This window comes from Pituophis catenifer, unplaced genomic scaffold (assembly GCF_029215685.1).
Source record: "Pituophis catenifer annectens isolate HBS135680 unplaced genomic scaffold, rPitCat1.0.hap2 SCAF_1, whole genome shotgun sequence".
In the NCBI taxonomy this organism is placed as follows: domain Eukaryota; kingdom Metazoa; phylum Chordata; class Lepidosauria; order Squamata; family Colubridae; genus Pituophis; species Pituophis catenifer.
The window spans coordinates 94,545,722-94,566,208 of NW_027256881.1; the positions used below are offsets into that span (position 1 = coordinate 94,545,722).

Sequence of the window (20,487 nt, forward strand, 5' to 3'; positions counted from 1 at the left end):
GAAATATGCTGAATTAAAGTTGCAAAATTGGATGATAGACTACATTCTGCCCCCTTGGGTGTTCTAGTCAAAAGACCCCACTCAGTCTATGCTTCATTTTAACTGTCAAATTAAAAGACTCTCTTAATTTCAAGGTATCTCAGTCTATGATATAATTCTATGTAGAGTATCACCCACTGCTTGCTATAAACAACCAAATGTAGAAGTAATTTTCTTGTCGTCTTACTTTCTAGAAGCAAATAAGAAAGGGAAACCAATAGAAACAGGTAAGCATGCTCCTATTTTCCCACCTATGCTTACTTGAAAGAGTTGTTCCAAAAACTCATTATCTATAATCAACATTTATAATAATCAATATATTTATACCTTTTCATTTTAGCCAAGCTGCCAAAGAAGGCTGTGCATGCAAACCAAACAGGTAAGACCTCAGAGGGAAAAACCTGTGAAATTCAACTTCTCATTTTGAAAATTAACAAAATATTATCTGGGCAGAAGGCTCTTATCAACTCTGCTTTCTTTTAATTGTGGAATTAACTTAGATCACTGACTTAAAGTGATCTCACTCTATGATTTTAACATGTTTAATGTATGGAAATAATATTTATTTTGTACTCTGAAATGCAGAAATCATATTCTGATCTTTCTTTTATTTTCTAGTAACACATAAGAAAGAAAAGCCAATAGAAATAGGTGTGTATGTTGTCATTGTATCTCCTTTATTTTCTTGAAGCAAATGATATGGTAGAGTTGTTCAACGTTTATAATAACTCAGTACGTATATACTTTTATTTTAGCCAAACTGCTAAAGAAGGATATCCATGTAAAAGAATCTGGTAAGTTTTGGGTAAAAACAAATTTAGCAATTTACAGTTCCCATCAGTTAACTCAAGATTATTGAGATGTTTTTGCTGAAACAAAACGTGAAATAGTGTCTGACTGAAGAAATCAAATGATAAGCATGGATAATAGAGTGCCTTCTGCCCACTCTTGGTTTCTTAACAGTCATTTCTCACCCTACTCCAACATAATTTGCTTGCTGTTGCTTGAAGATATGTGTTCACATGAGGTGCTTCATTTGCTTGTTGCTGAGGCAGGCTGGAATCATCTTCCAGATGATCTCAGGAGGTCGTAGAGCAGACCTCCTATATGACTGAATTGGTAAATTGTTGAATTTCAGTTATCCTACAATAGGACCAAACCATCCCATCTGGCCATGAATCCTTGTGAATCCAATATCATTATAACTGTGGCTACTAGAAAACTAGATCTTTCCTATTTGGAGATTGTCCTTGCTTCTGTCTAGCCAGTAGGTTTTGTTTGGAATAATGAACTCATAAATCATCAACACTGGTGAATAATCCCTAAGTTTATTATTTCTATCTATTACCTCCATGGCAACCTTAGCAAGACATGCACAACCCCCCCCCCCACTCCACTATTGATCTGAGTCCCTCTTCCATTACCCACCTTTTACTTCTTCTTTGACTGTATCCTTCCCCCATCCTAGCCAAGTTTGGACCTTTCTTTATACTTCTTCTTCTTCCCCCAGATGTCATTTCTCTTAAATCTCTCATTGTGAGAGAACTTTACTGTCACATCTGACAGCAGCAAAAGTAGGAGGAAGAGGCCACCACTGTGTTTGCACCAGAGGGGAAATCTCTGAATGAATAGATAATAAAGAACAGTCTGCCAAAACTGAGTTATCTAGTCAGAGCAGTCCCTTCAATCCCAATTTAGTTTCAATTGGGGAATTACAACTTTTTCCCTCTAAGTACCTCACTCCATCATTTGCTTCTCTGTTATCTATTAAACTAAACACTGTTTATTTTAAATATCCAAATGCAGAATTTGTATTTTTGTCCTTCCTCTTACTTTTTAGAAGCAGACAAGAAAGAAAAGCCAACTGAAATAGGTAAGCACACTCTTATTTTCCTGAATTAACCTTACCTGAAAGATGTGTTATACATACTGATAATCCATATTCAGCATTTTACAATAATTGATCTATTTAAATCTTTTTATTGTAGCCAAGCTGTCCAAAAAGCCTGTGCAAGCAAGCAAAACTGGTAAGACTTGAGAAAGAATAAATTTGGAAAATTCCACTTTCCATCTTGAAATTACTACAGGAATGTTTCATAGGAGCAGTGGCTGACTGATGAAAATAAACCATCAAATGTAGAAAGGATCATTCAGTGAAAAATCATTTTCTTGACTCTTGTTTTCTAGAAACACACAAGAAGGAAAAGCCAGTAGAAATTGGTAAGTATGCTGTCCATGTCCTATTTTTAGTTCCCTGTTTAAAATTTATAACCCCACATTTGTATTATTTAATTTTAGCCAAGCTACCAAAGAAAGATATTCATGTAAAAGAAACTGGTAAGATCTTAGAAAAATAAAAAAGTAAAAATTCCCACAATAAGTTATCTAGGATCATCATCTTCAGGTCTTTCTCTTACTTTCTAGAACCAGATAAGAAAGAAAAGTCAATACAAATAGGTAAGCACTCTTTTATTTTCTAACCTTTGCTTCTTGAAACAAATAGTTATGATAGGAATATTGATTATCTATGTATAAAATGTATTATAACCAAAATACTTATTATTTTTATATTTTATTTTTTTAGCCAAGCCGCCTAAGAAGGATGTGCATATAAAGGAATCTGGTAGGATCTGGGCAAAAACACACCTATATATGAATTTGCACTTTCCATTTTTAAGCACTTAGTTTTAAGTGAAATAAAATTAAGAGCATGTAATGTATACATTTTGACCACTGTAGTCTCAATCACATAGCCTCATTGCTGTAGATTCAAGGTAGTCTATTTATACTGTTTGTAGAGGACATATTGTCACTTAAGGTTCCTCCATCTCAGGGCTAACTTGCTACTGAGAAATGGTGAATTTGCTCCAGGCAATCTAGCGAGACCCTTGATCTTTAACATCAGAAAACAGAAGTAGACCTGCTCCATAAACATTTTGGGTTGCCTAGAGATGGATTCTCTAATGTTAGCAAGCCACTGGGTTTCATTATTCCACCAATGGACTGAATCATCCCATCCATCATGAATTGTGACTATCAAGGAAATGAAATCCCTCTAATTTATAGCTTGCCTTTCCTTTTGAGGGGTGAGAGTGGGGTCAGTTTAAGGGGATCTGGAATTTGTGGAAGATCACAACTGGTCCTTCCCAATTGGTGCTGTTCCCACCAATAAGCCCTGCAAAACTTAATAGATACTGCACAGCCGATGGCATCTCTCATCATGCCATCTTAACATCTCTTCCCTCTTCCACTTTATAATTCTCCTTCTCTACCAGCCTGGCTCTCTGAGTCACATGAAACTTTCCAGCCAAGGGCAAATCCTTATCTTTCTTCCATAGCCACTTCTATTACCTCTGCCTTTGCTACTGCATCTGACAGCAGTAGTAGGTAACCACAAGGGAACAAGGGGAAACTATAAGCATTCGAATGGAGAAATAACACTCTGGTTTTCCTCTTCTAGAACTGCACAAGAAAGAAAAGACAATGGAAACAGGTGAAAATGCTTTTATTTTCTTACCCTTCCCTGAAACATATGATTATGATAAAAGATATTGATTATCCAGGTTCAAAATCTACAATAACAAAAAACTTTCACTATTTTAGCCAAAGTGCCAAAGAAGGATGTGCATGTACAAATAAAATTGGCAAGTCCTTTGTAAAAATAAACTCAGAAAATTGCACTTTTTTACTTGTAACATCCAGTATACATTAAGGCAAGCCTGTGCAAATCAGCATGCCATTTAACTATATATAATATAGTTAACAATATAACTATAACAATATAACTATATGTTGTATATCCATGTAAAAAACTTACTATAGATTATTTTAATGTATGTCTGGCAATCTTCAGTCAGAATAGTTCTAGCAAATCAACTGTTATAAAACTTATTAATTATTCTTCATGCAAACTATGCAAATGCAAATATGATATTTGATGTATTGAATATCTTGACTCTCTCCAATCTTAATAAGCCATTTTGAAATGAAATATTTACCTTTTGCTCAAGTGTGTGTGTGTGTGAGAGAGAGAGAGACAGAGACAGAGACAGAGAGAGATAGAGGAGACAAAGATACACACTTGACAGGATAACTTTTTTTTTGATGCTACAAGATATGATTGTATATCAGTAAGTTGGAGGGTGGGAGAACTTTGCTCATGAATACTACTATAGACCTGATAACATCCCCAATTCAAGAAGCACAGCTGTTATTGCATTGTCCTATTGAGGCAAACATTTCCCAATCTCATATAAGTGATGGAAATGCATAACACAACATACTATTTTATTAATAATTCTGTTCCCGTATATGAAATGTGTAAACTGCTCTGGTGATGTAATTCCTTTATCACTAAAATAAATATCAGGTGTTCTTCAAATATTTTTTCAAAGTGTTGCTATATTTTAAAGTAGTGCTTTATTATCATACATAAAAAATATGTGGATGATCTATATACTAAGCAAAGACTAAGTAACTGAATACTTTATCACATAGTGGATCTTGGAGATCACCTTTGGGAAAAAGAACTGCCCAATCTGCCTCATAGCTTTCCTATACAGAGGTTGTATGGTACCACCTCATAAGTGGGCACCTTTCTGAGAGTGGTAGAGGCTGTAGACATCCTGGAGTGAGCCAAATTGTGGCCAAATGCTGCTCCTTGCGGGAGAGCACCACATGGCCTCTGTATAGGAAGGCTGCATGGCAGATTGATTGGTTCTTCTTCCCAAAGGTGATCTTCAGAAAAAAATAAGTGAAGTGAGGCATGACAGTGGGGTGGAGGAGGCCCAAGGCCTGTGAAGACTCAGCTGTTTGGGAAGCCCAAAGGATCCAGCATGGCAGGATGGAGGAAAAATAGACAGGTGAGGTCTCTACAGCATCCTATAGTTGGTATTAAAGGCAGCCAGATTTTTGCTCACATGACCACAGGAGGGTTGAAGCAGCTGTAAATGCAGATACAGGTTGTAAATCTCTTTGTTCAGTGCTATCATAATTTCAGAGGGCTTCTGAACAAACAGTCATAAATCAAGGACTACTTGTAATCTCCCCTCCCCCTTGGGGATGAATGGTGCTTTTGTTTTTGGCATATTCATCAATGGAGAAGAAGCCATTATTAATCAAGATGACAGGAAAACCTCTGCATTTTTGAAGCACTGAATCTACCCTTCAATCCTAACCCCAAAAATAAAAAATTAGCATGTAAGAAAAGTTTATGCTGCCACCTAACCTATCTAGGTGAGAAAAAGGCAATGCAGTGGTGAAATATAATTTTTTTTACTACCGGTTCTGTGGGCATGGCTTGGTGGGCGTGGCTTGTGGGCATGGCAGAGGAAGAATACTGCAAAATCTCTATTCCCACCCCACTCCAGGGGAAGGATATTGTAAAATCTCCATTCCCTCTTCACTCCAGGGGAAGGATATTGCAAAATTTCCATTCCCACTCTGGGCCAGCCAGAGGTAGTATTTGCCAGTTCTCCGAACTACTCAAAATTTCCGCTACCGGTTCTCCAGAACCTGTCAGAACCTGCTGGATTTCACCCCTGAGGCAATGCATATATTAGACCACTGCCATATGCTGGAAAAATATAAAGAAGGATGCCAGGTCCAATTCTGGAAGACTTCCATTTCTGCTCATTTAGTCATTCATTGGCGCTGCCACTGAGAGTTTTAAACACTTTTCAGGCAAGGCAGAAAGCTGCGGTGAAAATGTCATGTAGCAACAACATTTCTACAAATACTTTTTTTTGTTTTTATTTTTGTTTTGTAGTGATTCAATAAATTCAAAGGCCAGAAAATAAAATGCCCATGTATATTTCAAAAACTGTACAATCTTAAACCATGTCATGATGATGGATGCAACTGCCCCATGTGGAGCCAGGCAACTCTTCTATCTAGTAGTGGAACTCCAAGGATTTCAGCAAAACATGTTGTCAATGCTTCTTTTTAGAATGCTCATTATGTAACTTAACAGTAACAGAGTTGGAAGGGACCTTGGAGGTCATCTAGTCCAACTCCCTGCTCATGCAGGAGACCTATACTAGGGATTCGAACCGCCAAACTATTGACCTTTCTGATCAACAAGCTCAGTGTCTTAGCCACTGAGCCACCTTTGCTCCAGATCCCCACTAAACAGACTTCAAATAATTAGATCGTATTCTGTTGGGAGAATCTGTTGTTTCTGGAAAATCTTAAAAACATTTTTTCAACCTTCTTCAGGAAAGAAAAGAATGTTGGGAAGTAACAAGAAATATGCTTTTGTTTTTGTTTTACACCATGGGGATTACTGATTCAAAAGCATCTTTCTCCTCTCCTCCCAGATTCATCCCTAGTTGCTTTTTTAAAAAGAGTTGAAAATATTGCTTTGTTCTTCATGGCTACATATCAGATTTCTCATGAGGATTTTATTATTTCCTAGGCTTTTAAAGCTTTTATAGTGCTTTTAGATTGGGTAGCTACCACTTGGGATATTAGTGGTAATGTATACTAATAAATGTGTGTTTTAAGAATTTTGAGGTTCTATATAGTGTTCAGAATATTTTCTTACTGTATTTGCAGCTGTTGGGGGAACCCACAAGCCAAAAGGTCAGGAATGTTATTTCCTTTTTAAAATGTATATGCTTATATCCAGAATGCTGTGCAGTCTGATCCCTAGCCAATTTTCAGAGAAGGGTTGTAGAGTCCCTTCATTCAGTTCAATAATTCCGAGAGCTGGGTTTGTAGTGGCTCGTGAGATCATACACTTCTTTTTCGCACCGTAACAGTTAGTCGTTACTGCTTTTTTGTTAAAAGTGTTTTCAGTCTTGAACTATCCCTTGTTTTAAAACTAACATTTTGTAGTTGACTTCCTTCTCTAAATTATTTAGAGATCGTATTACAGTATTACAGATTTCTCAGGTCTATTCCATGCTACCTCAATGTATGAGAAGCTTTCTGTTTTTATTTATTAAATATTATTTATTTATTTACTCATTACAAATAAATTTATACAGGTGCCCAACTCACACATAGGTGAATGCCTATTTTAAAATAAGTTTTATTTTTTATGTAAATGATACATTAACATAATTTGTGGTTCCTTTTCTGAAGAAAGACTATGACTTAGATCTATTATGGCTTTGGAATTAAAAACATGCGTATTTATTTATTTACATCCTGCCTTTATTATTTTTATAAATAAATCAAGGCAGCGAACATATATAATATGCCTTCCTCTCTTATTTTCCCAACAACAACAACCATCCTGTGAGGGGATTTGAGCTGAGAGTGACTGGCTTCCAGCCTGTGGTGCCTTCCAGGCTGTGCTTCATTAGCTTACACAGTAGTACCTTGGTATCCGTCAATAATTTGTTCCAGAAGACATGACAAATACTAAAACTGATAAGTACTAAGAAAACCACGTGACTTACCCCGTGATCCGCTAGTTTGGCCAGAAGAAATAGCGAGTCACAAGGCAGCTGTCAACTACTGGCAGGAAGATGAGTCCTGGGACAAGATTTCTGCTTCAAAACGTATTGAATACCAAATTTGATGAGTTTTGAAGTAGTCAAGTGCCTTAACTTACACTGTATCTTAAATCTGCCGAAGCTTTTCTCAAAAGCTGCACATTCTTCTCCTTTGCTATGCTGCAAGGGGAATTTAAAGAATTATTTGGCTATCTTTAAGATGAACTTCAGCTTACAAATAAGATTCACAATGATTAACAATCAATAAGTAAAACAGTGGGTAGTTTAGGATTCAGGTAACAAGCCAAATGCAATTAACAATAGCAACAGATGCTTCTAGTTTATTTCTCACAGACATTTCAAGGAAGATAACCTCTCAATCTATGCACCTTATGTCTATTGTTGCACAATGCTCTTCTCCCACTAACTCCCACTAACTAACTAGGGAAGACATCCAGGTAAATGCATTTAGGTTCATCAACATACTGTAGGATTTTATATTATTTTAATTATAGGGCTACTTGCAACACAGATTCTAAGCTCTGGCAGCTGCCCCCCCTCCCAGTCATGTGATCATATTTTGAGTGCTCTGCAACCAACCCATATTTATGGCTATTTGCAGCATCTGGAAGACATTTTTTTTTGGCTGGAAAGTGGCATTTACTTCAGGTTTCCAGCAAAAAAACCCAAAAAAACCAGTCACTGCAGACAATGAATTCGCTTAAGGACTGCCACAAAAAAAAAAAAAAAAAAAAAAAAGATTGTAAAATTGATCATGGCCACCTGATGACCCACTTAACCATCAGCATGATTTATGATCATAATTCTGGGCTCAATTCTGGTCATAAATTGAGGACTACCTGTATCATGTTCTTTCTCTCTCTCTGCAATTCTGCAAGATTGTAATTTAGATATAGATTTCTTAGAAGACATAAATGTAATATTATTGCTTAATTTTAAATTACCTGTTATGATGTAATCAATATGCAAAAATGTCACTTCAAATAAGCAATAGAGATTTAAGGCTTTTTCAACAAGCCTTTGTTTGCACAAGCCATTCTCTTTGAGACTAGCTGTGTTACAATGCCCCTTATCTTTGTTTTGCAGCTTCACAAGGAAAGAAAGAAGAAAGACCTAGCAAGGCAGCAGAACAAGGTAAAAAAAGAAACTCAGTGAAGCTGATATTATCTAAAGCAAGTGTCAGAGCTGTTTTTTAAAAAGCACATTTCATATTTCAAGAAATGGACAACCTTGAATTTGTCTCTTTTAACTATCTCAGTGAGTAGTCTTTTCAATCTGCCTGGGAAGCATCATTCTGACAGAACTCAGTTTGTATGTACCCAAGTGCAGAGACAAAATGTAACCGTTTATCTAGACATGTCATCTTTTGTGACCTAAATTCTTTTAACCAACTTGATTTGTGGCATAAAGGCTTTAAGGAGAGATGAACACTCTATGGCATAGGCATTATTCTTTTATGTTTTAAAAATATCTGACCATCTACATGGATTTTTCAAGAAGTTGCATTGCTTATAGGTAGTCCTTGATTTTCAACCATTCATTTAATGGCCATTCGAACTTACAGTTTTTCCAGATGCCTTCCAACAAGCCAAGTCAATGGGGGAATGCCAGATTTGCTTAATAACCACATGGTTTGCTTGACAACCATGGCAAAAAAGATCATAAAGTTGGGACTGACTTACTTAATAATCACTTTGCTTAACAATGGAAATTCTGGTTCCAATTGTGGTCATAAATTGAGGACAATCTGTACTGTGGGGCAAAGGTAGTGGACTTCAGGATGTTTCCATTTAAATGGCCGAATCAGCATACAGGTTTAATATAGAAAAAGGTATAGAATTGATATAAAGGAAAGCACTAGATAAAGTGAAGATTTAAATAATTTAAATAAATTTCAACATCAGACATTGTTTCTTTGGATGCTGGAGCACAGTTTCTTCTTTTTCCTTCTGGGCACAGTTAATTTTGCATCCTATAGTTTTGTTGCCATTAGTATTTAGTTACCAATTTAAATAATCATATCTTTAAAAAGTCCTAGGTAAAATTCAATTGCTGGACTTTTCTATGGAAAATCTGTGCTCCTTAGCTTTTGATAATGCTACAAATGCCCTTAAGCAATGAATGTTGGGATATAGATCTCCAAATAAACTTAAGTAATATGTCACACCCCAATATTTATCATTTGTTTCCAAAAGGATTTGTTTCAGCCTCCTATTTAATCATCCAGTTTTGAAATTTCATAAGGTTAGACCTCAGCAGTCCTTTTTGAATGTTTTAAAAGTACTCCTATGTACCTTCAGTTATGTTCATGTGGAGATGAAGCAATAAAAACTCTAACCCATATAATACTATATTGTTCCCTGTATAAGGACTCTAGCTTTATCATATCTTGAAGAAATTTCAAGGTAGGGCATGTGATTTCTCTTTAATTTCTTTTGGACAGGGACTAGAAAATAACTCCCCAAGTCTCCCAATTCTTCATTATTTTTTTATTCTACTATACTTATTTTTTCCCATTATACTGATATATATATATATATAGATAGATAGATAGATAGATAGATAGATAGATAGATAGATAGATAGATATATAGATATATAGAAAGATGTAATGCTTCTATTATGAGATATTTTGTTTGTATCTGGCCTTGGTGCTATAATAAATTTGATTGGATTTGATATAAATATATAAAGTTAATATTAAAATTAATTCTATATAAAGCTAATATTTATTCCAAATAACACAAACTAAATGACACAGAAACCTAAATATATGAGATAATTTAAAAAAAAATAGTTTCAACATCTTTGATGAACTTACTCATGACACGATTGTAATTTGCATTAAGTATTTTCTTACCTTTAAAAAAGTGTTACTTCAAATATTTATGGAATGATAATGACAAACTCAGAGGGGATCAAATTGTTAAAGTTATTTTGCTATCAACCAACAAGCTTTTAGATTTTAAATATAGAAGAAAAATGTGATATTGTAGTATCTCTTGTGAAAATGGCCTTAGTAATTACACCATTAGCTTCATACGTAAATATGTAGGCAAACATATATTTGCCCGGGTCCAAAGTCAGATGACCCTTTAGATGTTTAAGCTGAAAACTTAGAAATTATTAATGTTTTCTTTTACTCCTAAGTACTTAAAGCAGTGTTTCTCAAGCTTGGCAGCTTTCAGATGTGCAGACTTCAACTTCCAGCATGTTGACTGGAGAAAACACACATCTCAAAACTGCCAAGGCTTGAGAAACACTGATTTAAGAGATACTTGAATAGTAGTTGAGTAGCTAGGGATGTTGTGGCTCAGTGGCTAAGACGCTGAACTTGTTGATCAAAAGGTCGGCAGTTCAGCGGTTCGAATCCCTAGTGCCGCGTAACAGGGTGAGCTCCTGTTACTTGTCCCAGCTTCTGCCAAACTAGCAGTTCAAAAGCATGTAAAAAATGCAAGTAGAAAAATAGGGACCTTTGGTGGGAAGGTAACAGAATTCTGGGGGCCTTTGGCATTTAGTCATGCCAGCCACATGACCATGGAGATGTCTTCAGACAGCGCTGTCTCTTTGGCTTTGAAACGGAGATGAGCACGGCACCCTAGAGTCGGGAACGACTAGCACAAATGACGACCCAGATTGTTGGGGGAAATTTGCTGAATCTGCAAACTCCTTAGAGAGGAATGTAAAGCACCGTGAAGCGGTATATACTGTGAGTCTAACTGCTATTGCTTTTCCAGGCTGTACAATGTGATATTTATATCACACGGCTCGAGGAATACAGTGTCTCAAATTGTCAGCTGAAATTGTTTTTGGATGCAAGATAAATATAAGCAAATACTCCCTCAATTCAAAAGTGATTTCTGGGAAACATACAAGTATTTTTCTAGGCAGAGATACTGAATTGGTGTGTCATTGCCCTTTGTATTGGGGATATTTGTTCAACTTCCTAGTCTGTTTGAGAATTTGAAATGCCTGCTTATCTTCCATGGAAGTATTGATCTGGTCCAACAACTACTTACTTTTCTGAGATAGGTCCTAATGAGATGCTGCCACTTGTAATACAGTAGGTAGAAGATATCAGCTCCAGTATTAATCCCAAAAGTTCCAGAGGTAGCATCTGAAGTCTTGTTCATGCCATTAAAGAATGAATGGCCATAAAGTTCATGTTTCTGATTGCAGCAGGGGATTTTAATTTTTTTCATTAGCTTGGAATTCCTTTTTAGACTGTCCATGGTAGAGACAATGAAAAGGCATGGATCTGGGCATTGCTCACACATGGATCTTCTCCACATAAAGACAGAGAAGAAATCCATCTGTAAACATTTCTAATTTACACCTTTAGGCCAGTAGGTAAATTTACTGCAATTGCCCTTCCTTTCTCCCATTTCTGCAAATTTTGTTACCATGAGGGATCCTAGGTACTCTCTGAGCTTGGTTGTTTTCATTACCCAAACTAGGTTCCATCATCAGGGCTAGTAAGGAGTGGGGTTTGCTCTTAGTTTATATTCTAGTGGCTACATATACGGTACATATACAAATATTCTTCTGTATTAATTTTGCAATCATTTGCTAATTTTGAATATTGTAAAGAGATGTAGGTACATGAGTAAAGTACTTGTAAGTTGCGAATATTTGAGAAAAATATTGACTGGAATATGTACATTGGGAAAAAGCAATGAATATGCATACAGAAATTCATTCTGCTCTTTTAAAATGTAAATAATTGCAAAAAGGTATTTTAATTACAATTTCATCTTTCCTTGGTCTTCTTCCTTCTACATTTGTCTACAAGCATTCTTGGGAAACATGAGTAACATCCTCAAGCCTGAACTCATAGTTTCAAACACATCTTGTAATTGGCTCTTCTTTAATTAAAATCTCAGGAAAACACTAATAACAGAAACAAAATAATAGGAGAACAGATTTTGGCTGCTTTCCATTTCAAGAGATGCATCCTTGGATAATGTTAACAATTTAATCTGATTAATTTTACCCCTTGATTTCAATAAATGTATTTCTTCATACAGTTTCCTATTAATCATATAGTCTTAGCTACTATATGAGGAAACAAGGGATTTATTATTTTTCTCATTTCTTCTTCTGCAGATAAATCAGACTCCAAAGAATCTAGTAAAGTGTGTCACAGTATGTATATATTTTGTGGATATGATAAATTATCTGACAGTTTATCCATGAATAATATTTTTCTTTGTTTTCATTATTTTAAAGTATTATAAGATCATTTCAAGTCTTCATTAAGAGTAAAAGTAATTCATTTTTCTTTTCTTTATTTAAAAAAATAGTCCACTATGCTTCCCAAGTAGACAGTTAAAGAAACAAGAAATGATGGATGTGGGCACAATTAATCATACTTTAGATTGCATGATGTCAATATTATTGTATTTTACTGTTCTATTATTTTGAGCTCAGTTATCATTTCCACAGCATAGCAGTGACTGCACATTTCTTTGTATGGCAGAAAATATTAGTCCTGGTCACAGTTTTATTAATGTGTCGATATATTTATTATTTGTAGGCATCTATTTTATATTAGTGGTGATGTACTTTTAGTTTTCTGGATTAAAAAGTAATTTTTCCATTTCAATTATAAAAATATGATCACATATACACCTAAAATTTGGAAATGCATAAATAATACTGCAAAAGATTATTATTACTTACAATTATTTTATAGCTTTCAGCATGTAGTAATATTAATTATAATACCGGATCACAAAGCAAATATATCCAAAACCCAGATAACATTAGAGCTTTTGGAAAATGTAAGTTTTATAAAGGAGTTTTCCATGTAGGCTTATAAATTCACACATGGATGAGCTGCAAGTAATGTAACAATAATTTTCTGTATTGTAAGCACCTATGTTGTATTACCCTTCTCCTTTCCATCCTGCAATATTCATCTCAGGCAATTAACTCTTAGACTATTATGATGTAAAACCAGAATTTAAAATATTTGTATGCTTCCTTTAAGGGATATATCTTCTCAAGATGATTCCTCAACTTAATATAATTGTAATATTTGCAAAATAAAGCTGCCAGGTTATAATATAATATAAATTTTCAACCATCTATAATTTGTATGTGCATGAAAATTAACACAACTCTGGTATGTATTTTGTAGAACACATGAAGGAAAAAGAAACAAATTATGTTTCTTTTAAATTCTTTAAAAAGTGAAGACTATAAATAAGCAGCTGAAGGCTGCTTGAAATTAAAATATAAGTATGATAAAACTGCCAAATTCTTGTTGTTTTTGATTATATACAAACAATTAAGCTGGAATAAATATGTGTCTGGTCTTGAAATATTTAACTGCAAGGCTAATATTGAATATTACATGAATGCAGACAGCAGGGAAAAAAAGCATATGTGAAATGAGACTGAAATGCCTTCAGGGGTTCATAAAAACAAAGGATAAAATCATTTACACGTATCTATTAAATGCCCAATCTTCTCCTTTTCTTTCTCATTTAAATACAAAGTCCATAGGGAACAATCCTGTGACATCTGGCTAGGTATTGTCAAAGGCTTTCCTTTGCATTGTACTTATCTTGCTTTCCTATGCATTGTAAATGTGTAAGATCCATTAAGTACCATAAAGCTTACTTAGCAATCAGTGTTGTCAGAATTTCAGCCTTAACTGGAAGTCAGCATCTAAGAATACAACAGGGTAAATATGAATAGGATTTGGCTATTGGAACTCTACATACTATTGCCAGGATGATGATTTTATGCCCCCAATACACAGTATGGCTTTGAGAAGATGGATGTTGACATAAGAAAGAGACTACAGACATAATACACTTACTGCAGCGATTCACTTAACAAATGTGGCAAGAAAAATCGTAAAGTGAGAAAAAAACTCAACTAATGTCTCGCTTAGCCACAAAAATTTTGGGCTCAATTGTAGGCGTAAGTTGAGTACTGTAGTAAAATGTGAGCAAGAGATTTTGGAATTTGTATGCAATGTGCGCACAAATGAAAGAGAAGCTAAACAGATTCATTGAAGAAAGCAAAGCAAAAGAATAATTTTAACTGCAAACTATGGCATAGACGGGACACATTTATAGGCGAGACAATGAAAGAAGATTCTGCAACATTCAGTACAGGTAGTTCTTGAATTATAACTGGTTGCTTAATGACTGTTCAAAGTTATGCCGGACCTCTCCAGAGCTATTTATAACCTGATTTGAAATTACGATGGCTGCTGCACACACACACACACACACACACACACACACACAGTCATATGGTTTAATTTTGGGCACTTGGCAATCCACTTCGCCCTATAGCCATTTACAGTGTCCCGTGGTCAACCAACCATGATTTGTAATGTTTTTTCCTGGTTTCTGGCATTTATTTCTAGTTTCTGGCAAAAAGTGCCTGTTGGGGAAAATGGATTTTCTTAACGAATGTGGTGTTCACTTATCAACTGCTGCAAAAAATGTGGTCATGTGATGCCTCAACTTACAGTCTCAAGGACTTACAACCATAATTATGGGCTCAATTAGGGTCATAAGTCAAGGACTACCTGTAGAGGAGTGTAAATAGAATTTCATATCCCCGTGGCATCTGGGAGTCCCTTATCCTTCACAAAGGTGATCCTGGTCTCAGCTAGTTATAGCAGCTTTCCTGAACAGGCCTATAATAAAGCTCCTCTCAAGGTAGCTTATATCTAGCTACCTTATACCTCTTGCTACCCTATACTCATACTTCTAATAAATCACATTAGCTGTTCATCTTTTCTTGCCTAAAAGTTATCAATGGCAGCTCACTCATCACCTTCTCACTACTAGGTGGCTGGCCTTGGCAAAGTAGTTTTGAAATAAAAATGTATCACTCTTTCCTGAGGATTATGAGGAGCAAACTGATGGAGAAAGTGAAAGGAAGAGACTTACTTACTTTTCAAAATCTAAGTTCTTACTTTGCTCTGCCATGCACAGGGATTACAAATAGAGAAGCTATTTTATACAAGAAAGAAAGAGAGCACAAATCCTCCTTGGTATTACAACATTTTTTTTTTTGGCAACAGCAATACATCTATATTGTTGTTTTGTGGTTTGAGATTGTTTCTTATATTTTAATCTCATTTGTATTTTGCTATTAGCCACCCAAAATTCTTTTAGAGTAGGAGTAGATTATAATGGCTGCTAAATAAATGAAATCTTAAATACAGCAGTTGAAAGTTAGTATGAAAGCTGACTAGTTAAATAAAAGAATTTATGATCTGACAAAGTATAACCCATCCTCGTATATTCATATATCTAGACATTGTCAGGCAAGTAGGAAATTATTTAAGTATCTAGTAACCATGGAGACTTGTCTTAGCAAATAGGTTCCACAACTCATTGCTTGGTGTTATACTTTTCCATGGCTTTTAAAAGTCTTGCAATTAAAATGCCACATCGAATCAGGCAAATTATAATTGAATGCAATTAGGATTGCTGCAAGCTACAGTCTTCTTTCATTCCAGTTGAGTGAGATTCAAGAAGATCTGAAATGACCAGGGGGTGGGGAGGGGAGGGTGCTTTCAAGATATCATTCCCCATTTATTTCTGTCCATCTATTTCTGCCCCCTCTACTTCTGTCAAAGCATTGCTAATCCTGGAATCTGAAAGGTCAAAGTGCAACACCATCCATTATTGACATTCAGTGTGATTGGTCACCTGTTGTTTCTATAATAGCAAAAATCTGTAGAGAATCAAGCCATAAGGTTGGGATCACTTTGATACTTACACATAGATGCATCTAATGTTCTTTATGAACAGAATACATTTCAGTCAAAGGAAAAATGCTGTGGTCATGGAAAGAGTCGCATAAATGCAGTTCTTTTTCTGTGAACACAAGCTATGGCCAATCCCTGTGTTGCTGACACCCTACTTGAAAAAAGTTAGATTCCACTCATGATTTTAACTATTGATATTTAATACTGCTAATACTGAAAAGAATTTGCTATATATCCAACTCAAAATTCAGCTAAAATATCATTTGATGCAGCTTCAGTTTGGAATTATTAATTGCTAGATGTGACTAATATTTCCTCACTGTGCTTTTACACAGAACTTGAGAAAGAAAAATTAATGAAGACCCCAGAAACCCAGAAGAAAAGGGGTAAAGAAATATATTTATAAAGTTTTAAGTTTATTTTCAGACTGCAAAAATAGTGCAGAAATTCTTTTCAAGCCCATAGAGTTAGCAAAGAGAGTGGAAAAACTTGTGGAAGGAAATAATAATGATTTGTTTACCTATATATAATCTTGTTACATTAAATGGAGGTTTAAAAGCACCCAGAAATGGGGGGGGGGGAGTGGTTGTAAAAGAAAAAAATGCAAAACAAAAGGAATGAATGAATGAATATTTTCATAGATATCTCAAAAGAAAAAGTAAAGCCTCCTATTGCTGTCAAAGGAAAAGGTAAATATCATTTCTAAGATCTGATTCTTTTATTTAACTAGGGCCATTTTAAGATTTCAGAAATGTTTTTATTGTTGTTGCTAAACTGATTTAAGATAGTTATATGAGAAACATTACATATAATATTATAGGATTGGGTTCAGTATTGCCAGTGAAGAAATGAAGGTCCTTAATTTATCATTGTCCTCTTTTTTGGTCTTAACTTTGGTTCACTTTCAACTAATGGCTCTTCCACATCTAGTTCCACATTTTAGTTCAATCTTGGTTTCACATTATAACAGCTGCAGAACTAAAAGTCTTGGTTCACTCCATGGGAAGATGTTGTAAGGCCATAATTCATGCTAAAGGCTACCCAACTAAGTATTAACTGACGTGATAATTTTTGTATATCTCATTTTTTTCTATGGTGATAATTTTTCTATATCTCATTTTTTCTACCTGTTTCACTTTTCTTCTTTATACTGTAACTGCTATTCTAATAGCAAATCCTTCATAAAAGTTAGTGCATTACATTCTTGATTAAATTATCTTTCCATTGATATATAATTTTATGGTACTACTCCCCCCCAAAAAGTGGTGTTATTAGCTAGTTTTAGAAAATACACTTTTCCCCAAAAGGTTTCCACAATTTTGGCCACTACTATATATTAGACAACCCTTTGCCCCAATAGGTCATTGTTTCAGAGATATATATATATATATATATATATATATATATATATATATATATATATATATATATATATATATATATATAAATAGAGGAACAGAATGACCACTGGTAGGCAAAAAAGCAGTGGGAGCAGGAGCAACTTTCAACTTCCTGCCAACTTCCCCATTGAGTTTTCTTGTGGGAAGCTGGCAGGGAGCATTAAAAATCTTCCTTCCTTCCCTTCAGGAAGTAAGCGATTTTAAGTGTAGCACCAGCCTGGCAGCTGAAGTAGTCATAACTTTTCCAAATTTTATTCCCTGGGGAATGACGGGTCCTGGATTTGGGACACATTTTGTATGTTTGCTCATTTCAGGTATCTGTTCAAAACCTGTTGTCCTATGATGTACTGTTTTGCCAGTTAACAGTTATATAAAGAAGACTTAGTAGTATATAGATACTGGATTTCATTTTCACAATTCAAAAGCATAGCAGTAAAATCATAGAATCTTTTTAAATGGGCTAAATTATACTTCTAACAGTTGTAATGAACTGTGATTTTATGATAAAGAGAATATCCAGCCTTTTTAATGCTAAATATCTGCAAAGCTATGAACTTTGACAATAATAATCTTCCAGTAGGTCTACAATGAAAAAGGGATAGACATTCATAATATGATACTGCTTTATTCATCTTAACTTTCTGGTTTCCTTAATTCCAGATTCAGCACACATTGCTAACCCTTGTGTTACAATTGCAAAAATATTGTGATTATAGCTTTTAAAATGGGGACTGATGCATTTGTACTTAAGGCAAGGAAAGACATGCTTAAAATTTCACTTTGCAAGCTAAGAAAATTGTATTTTTCAGAGGCAGCAAAATCAAATGATGCAAAGCTTCCCATTGCCGAGAAAAAGAAAGGTAAGTATATTATTATATTAATCAAAGTATCAAATTCTTGCATTTGCTTTCCTTCTCTTCAAATGAAAGGAGACTTTCCCCCTCGGAAATTTTTTAAATAACTGGTGAAGAAATGCAAACAAGATTTTGTTCACAGTTTATGATTATGATACCACCTAAATTTACCTAATCCAATCTTAGGAGAGTGTATCAGAGGCTGGGCTAAAGATCATGTCAAAGTAAACTCATGTTTTGCACTCTCTGAAGCTCTACTGAAAATTGGATCTGGGTGGAAAATAGCTAGCTTCTTCTATGCAGTGTTTGTATAAGTTTGGGGGCACCATGGCCAATGAAAATTCCTCTAGTCAGCTGAGAAAGGGAATTAGTGAAATTAATGAATGAAATATGGATGAGTGGAATTAACCTGTATCTGTATCTGTATATAAGGTCATTTGTATCTATTGTTCCAAATATCAGAGAAACAAGCTCTCATGCCTATGATTATATGTTCAATTTATGTAGTGTCTGTTATTTGGGGGAAAGGGAGAGATGGCTGAGCCACAAATGTTAAGCAAATCAGTCATGTAATATGTGTCCAATTTTTTGCTATTGTTTAGTGCTGCAGGTAAGGTTGGATCAGTGATTCAATTAAACTGTCTATTATTTTATGTGCTGCACATTACATAATACAAATTGATCACTCTTTAGAGCAAAGAGGCCCTTGATTCTTAGTGTGCATGTCAGGACATTGATGTTTTGTCAAAAAAAGTGTAACTGCTATGTCTAAATTGGTTGCAAGCCATACAGCTTGAGGGTTTGCTACTCTTCCCATTCTTTTTTTTTTTCATAATGGTAAGTGGCATGACACATAGCTTCTATGACAGAAGGTTTGAGAAAAGTCACAACAAAATCCTCCAACAACCTCAGTCTAGTAAATCACATTTTCTTTTATAATTACTCTATTGAACAATAACAAAATTTCATTTTGGCATTCCTATTGAGAATCAATGTTTTTCATGATTTGAGTGGCATATCTCTTTTGCATTCAGGATCATCAGTATGATGCATAGGACATCACAGCATGCATCCCTTTAAAATGTTAAATTTTCTCTGCAAGTTGACCACTTAATTACCTGTGGAGATCACAGAATAAATAAAAAGAATAAAAAGGTGTATTTTAGTTTAATAAAAATTATTAACTAGCAAAATCAGTGGGGAAGCCAGCAGGAAGTCCGATTCACATTGCTTTTTTGGTCCACCCATGGCAATTCCGTTTTTTGGTTTTAGGTAAGGAAATATCTCTGAAATTATGGCCCAATGGGTCACAGGTTGTCTAGTTTTTGTTTATAGTTAGTACAATATGACAGGAGAGGAGGAAGATGGGGTTTTTTTTCCTATCTCTGTTGCTGGGCCTGGATGTGGAAACTATCTAGGCCAAAGACATGGAAGCCCATTGTTGCATAAAGATTAACTAGCAGTAACACTCTCTTGCCAATGATTTTGCCTGACACCCTACTTCTGCTTTTACTTTTTGCTTCAGAAGAATAAGATAAGAAAGCCCTGTCTTGCCAATTCTGGTTTTATTGCTTTCAGCAAGTAATATTTGTTAGTTATTGGGAGGATTCTTTGTCAATGGAAAGTAGGCTAAAATTATTATATTTCATTTTTAATGTATGGCAGTGTCCCCACAATAAAAAATGACAATAAGGGTTCTCTTTTCTCCTCTCCTCCCCTCTCCTCTCCTCTCCTCTCCTCTCCTCTCCTCTCTTCTCTTCTCTCCTCTTCTCTTCTCCTCTCCTCCCCCTCCCCATCTCATCTCACCTCATCTCATTATCATCTTGCAAGAGAACTATCTCTAGAAAATTAGCATAAACATTTCAAGCGTCTAAAGTTCAAAATAAGTTATAGTCAATACATAACTAAGCTTCCCAAATTCTCCAGTCCTAAATCTGGAGTTAGACAAGAATATAAGAGAGCCAAGTTTCCATGGAAAAGAAGTT

General features: G+C 35.1%; 1 protein-coding gene across 32 annotated transcripts in view; it reads left to right on the top strand.

The window, feature by feature from the left end:
• The window catches only part of TRDN (triadin), a 235,945-nt gene that overhangs the window by 189,439 nt on the left and 26,019 nt on the right, over positions 1–20,487 (top strand). For 28 of the 32 annotated variants that reach the window (XM_070932740.1, XM_070932754.1, XM_070932739.1 and 25 more), the window contains 17 exons: positions 234–266; positions 380–418; positions 658–690; positions 795–833; positions 1,880–1,912; positions 2,028–2,066; positions 2,227–2,259; positions 2,338–2,376; positions 2,464–2,496; positions 2,624–2,662; positions 3,500–3,532; positions 6,595–6,621; positions 8,589–8,636; positions 12,609–12,647; positions 16,584–16,634; positions 16,890–16,937; positions 18,458–18,508. In XM_070932740.1, coding sequence (XP_070788841.1) covers positions 234–266; positions 380–418; positions 658–690; positions 795–833; positions 1,880–1,912; positions 2,028–2,066; positions 2,227–2,259; positions 2,338–2,376; positions 2,464–2,496; positions 2,624–2,662; positions 3,500–3,532; positions 6,595–6,621; positions 8,589–8,636; positions 12,609–12,647; positions 16,584–16,634; positions 16,890–16,937; positions 18,458–18,508 — 657 coding nt within the window. The remainder of the gene's footprint in view (positions 1–233; positions 267–379; positions 419–657; positions 691–794; positions 834–1,879; positions 1,913–2,027; positions 2,067–2,226; positions 2,260–2,337; positions 2,377–2,463; positions 2,497–2,623; positions 2,663–3,499; positions 3,533–6,594; positions 6,622–8,588; positions 8,637–12,608; positions 12,648–16,583; positions 16,635–16,889; positions 16,938–18,457; positions 18,509–20,487) is intronic. The other 4 variants (XM_070932742.1, XM_070932732.1, XM_070932749.1 and 1 more) reach the window with 4 other exon arrangements.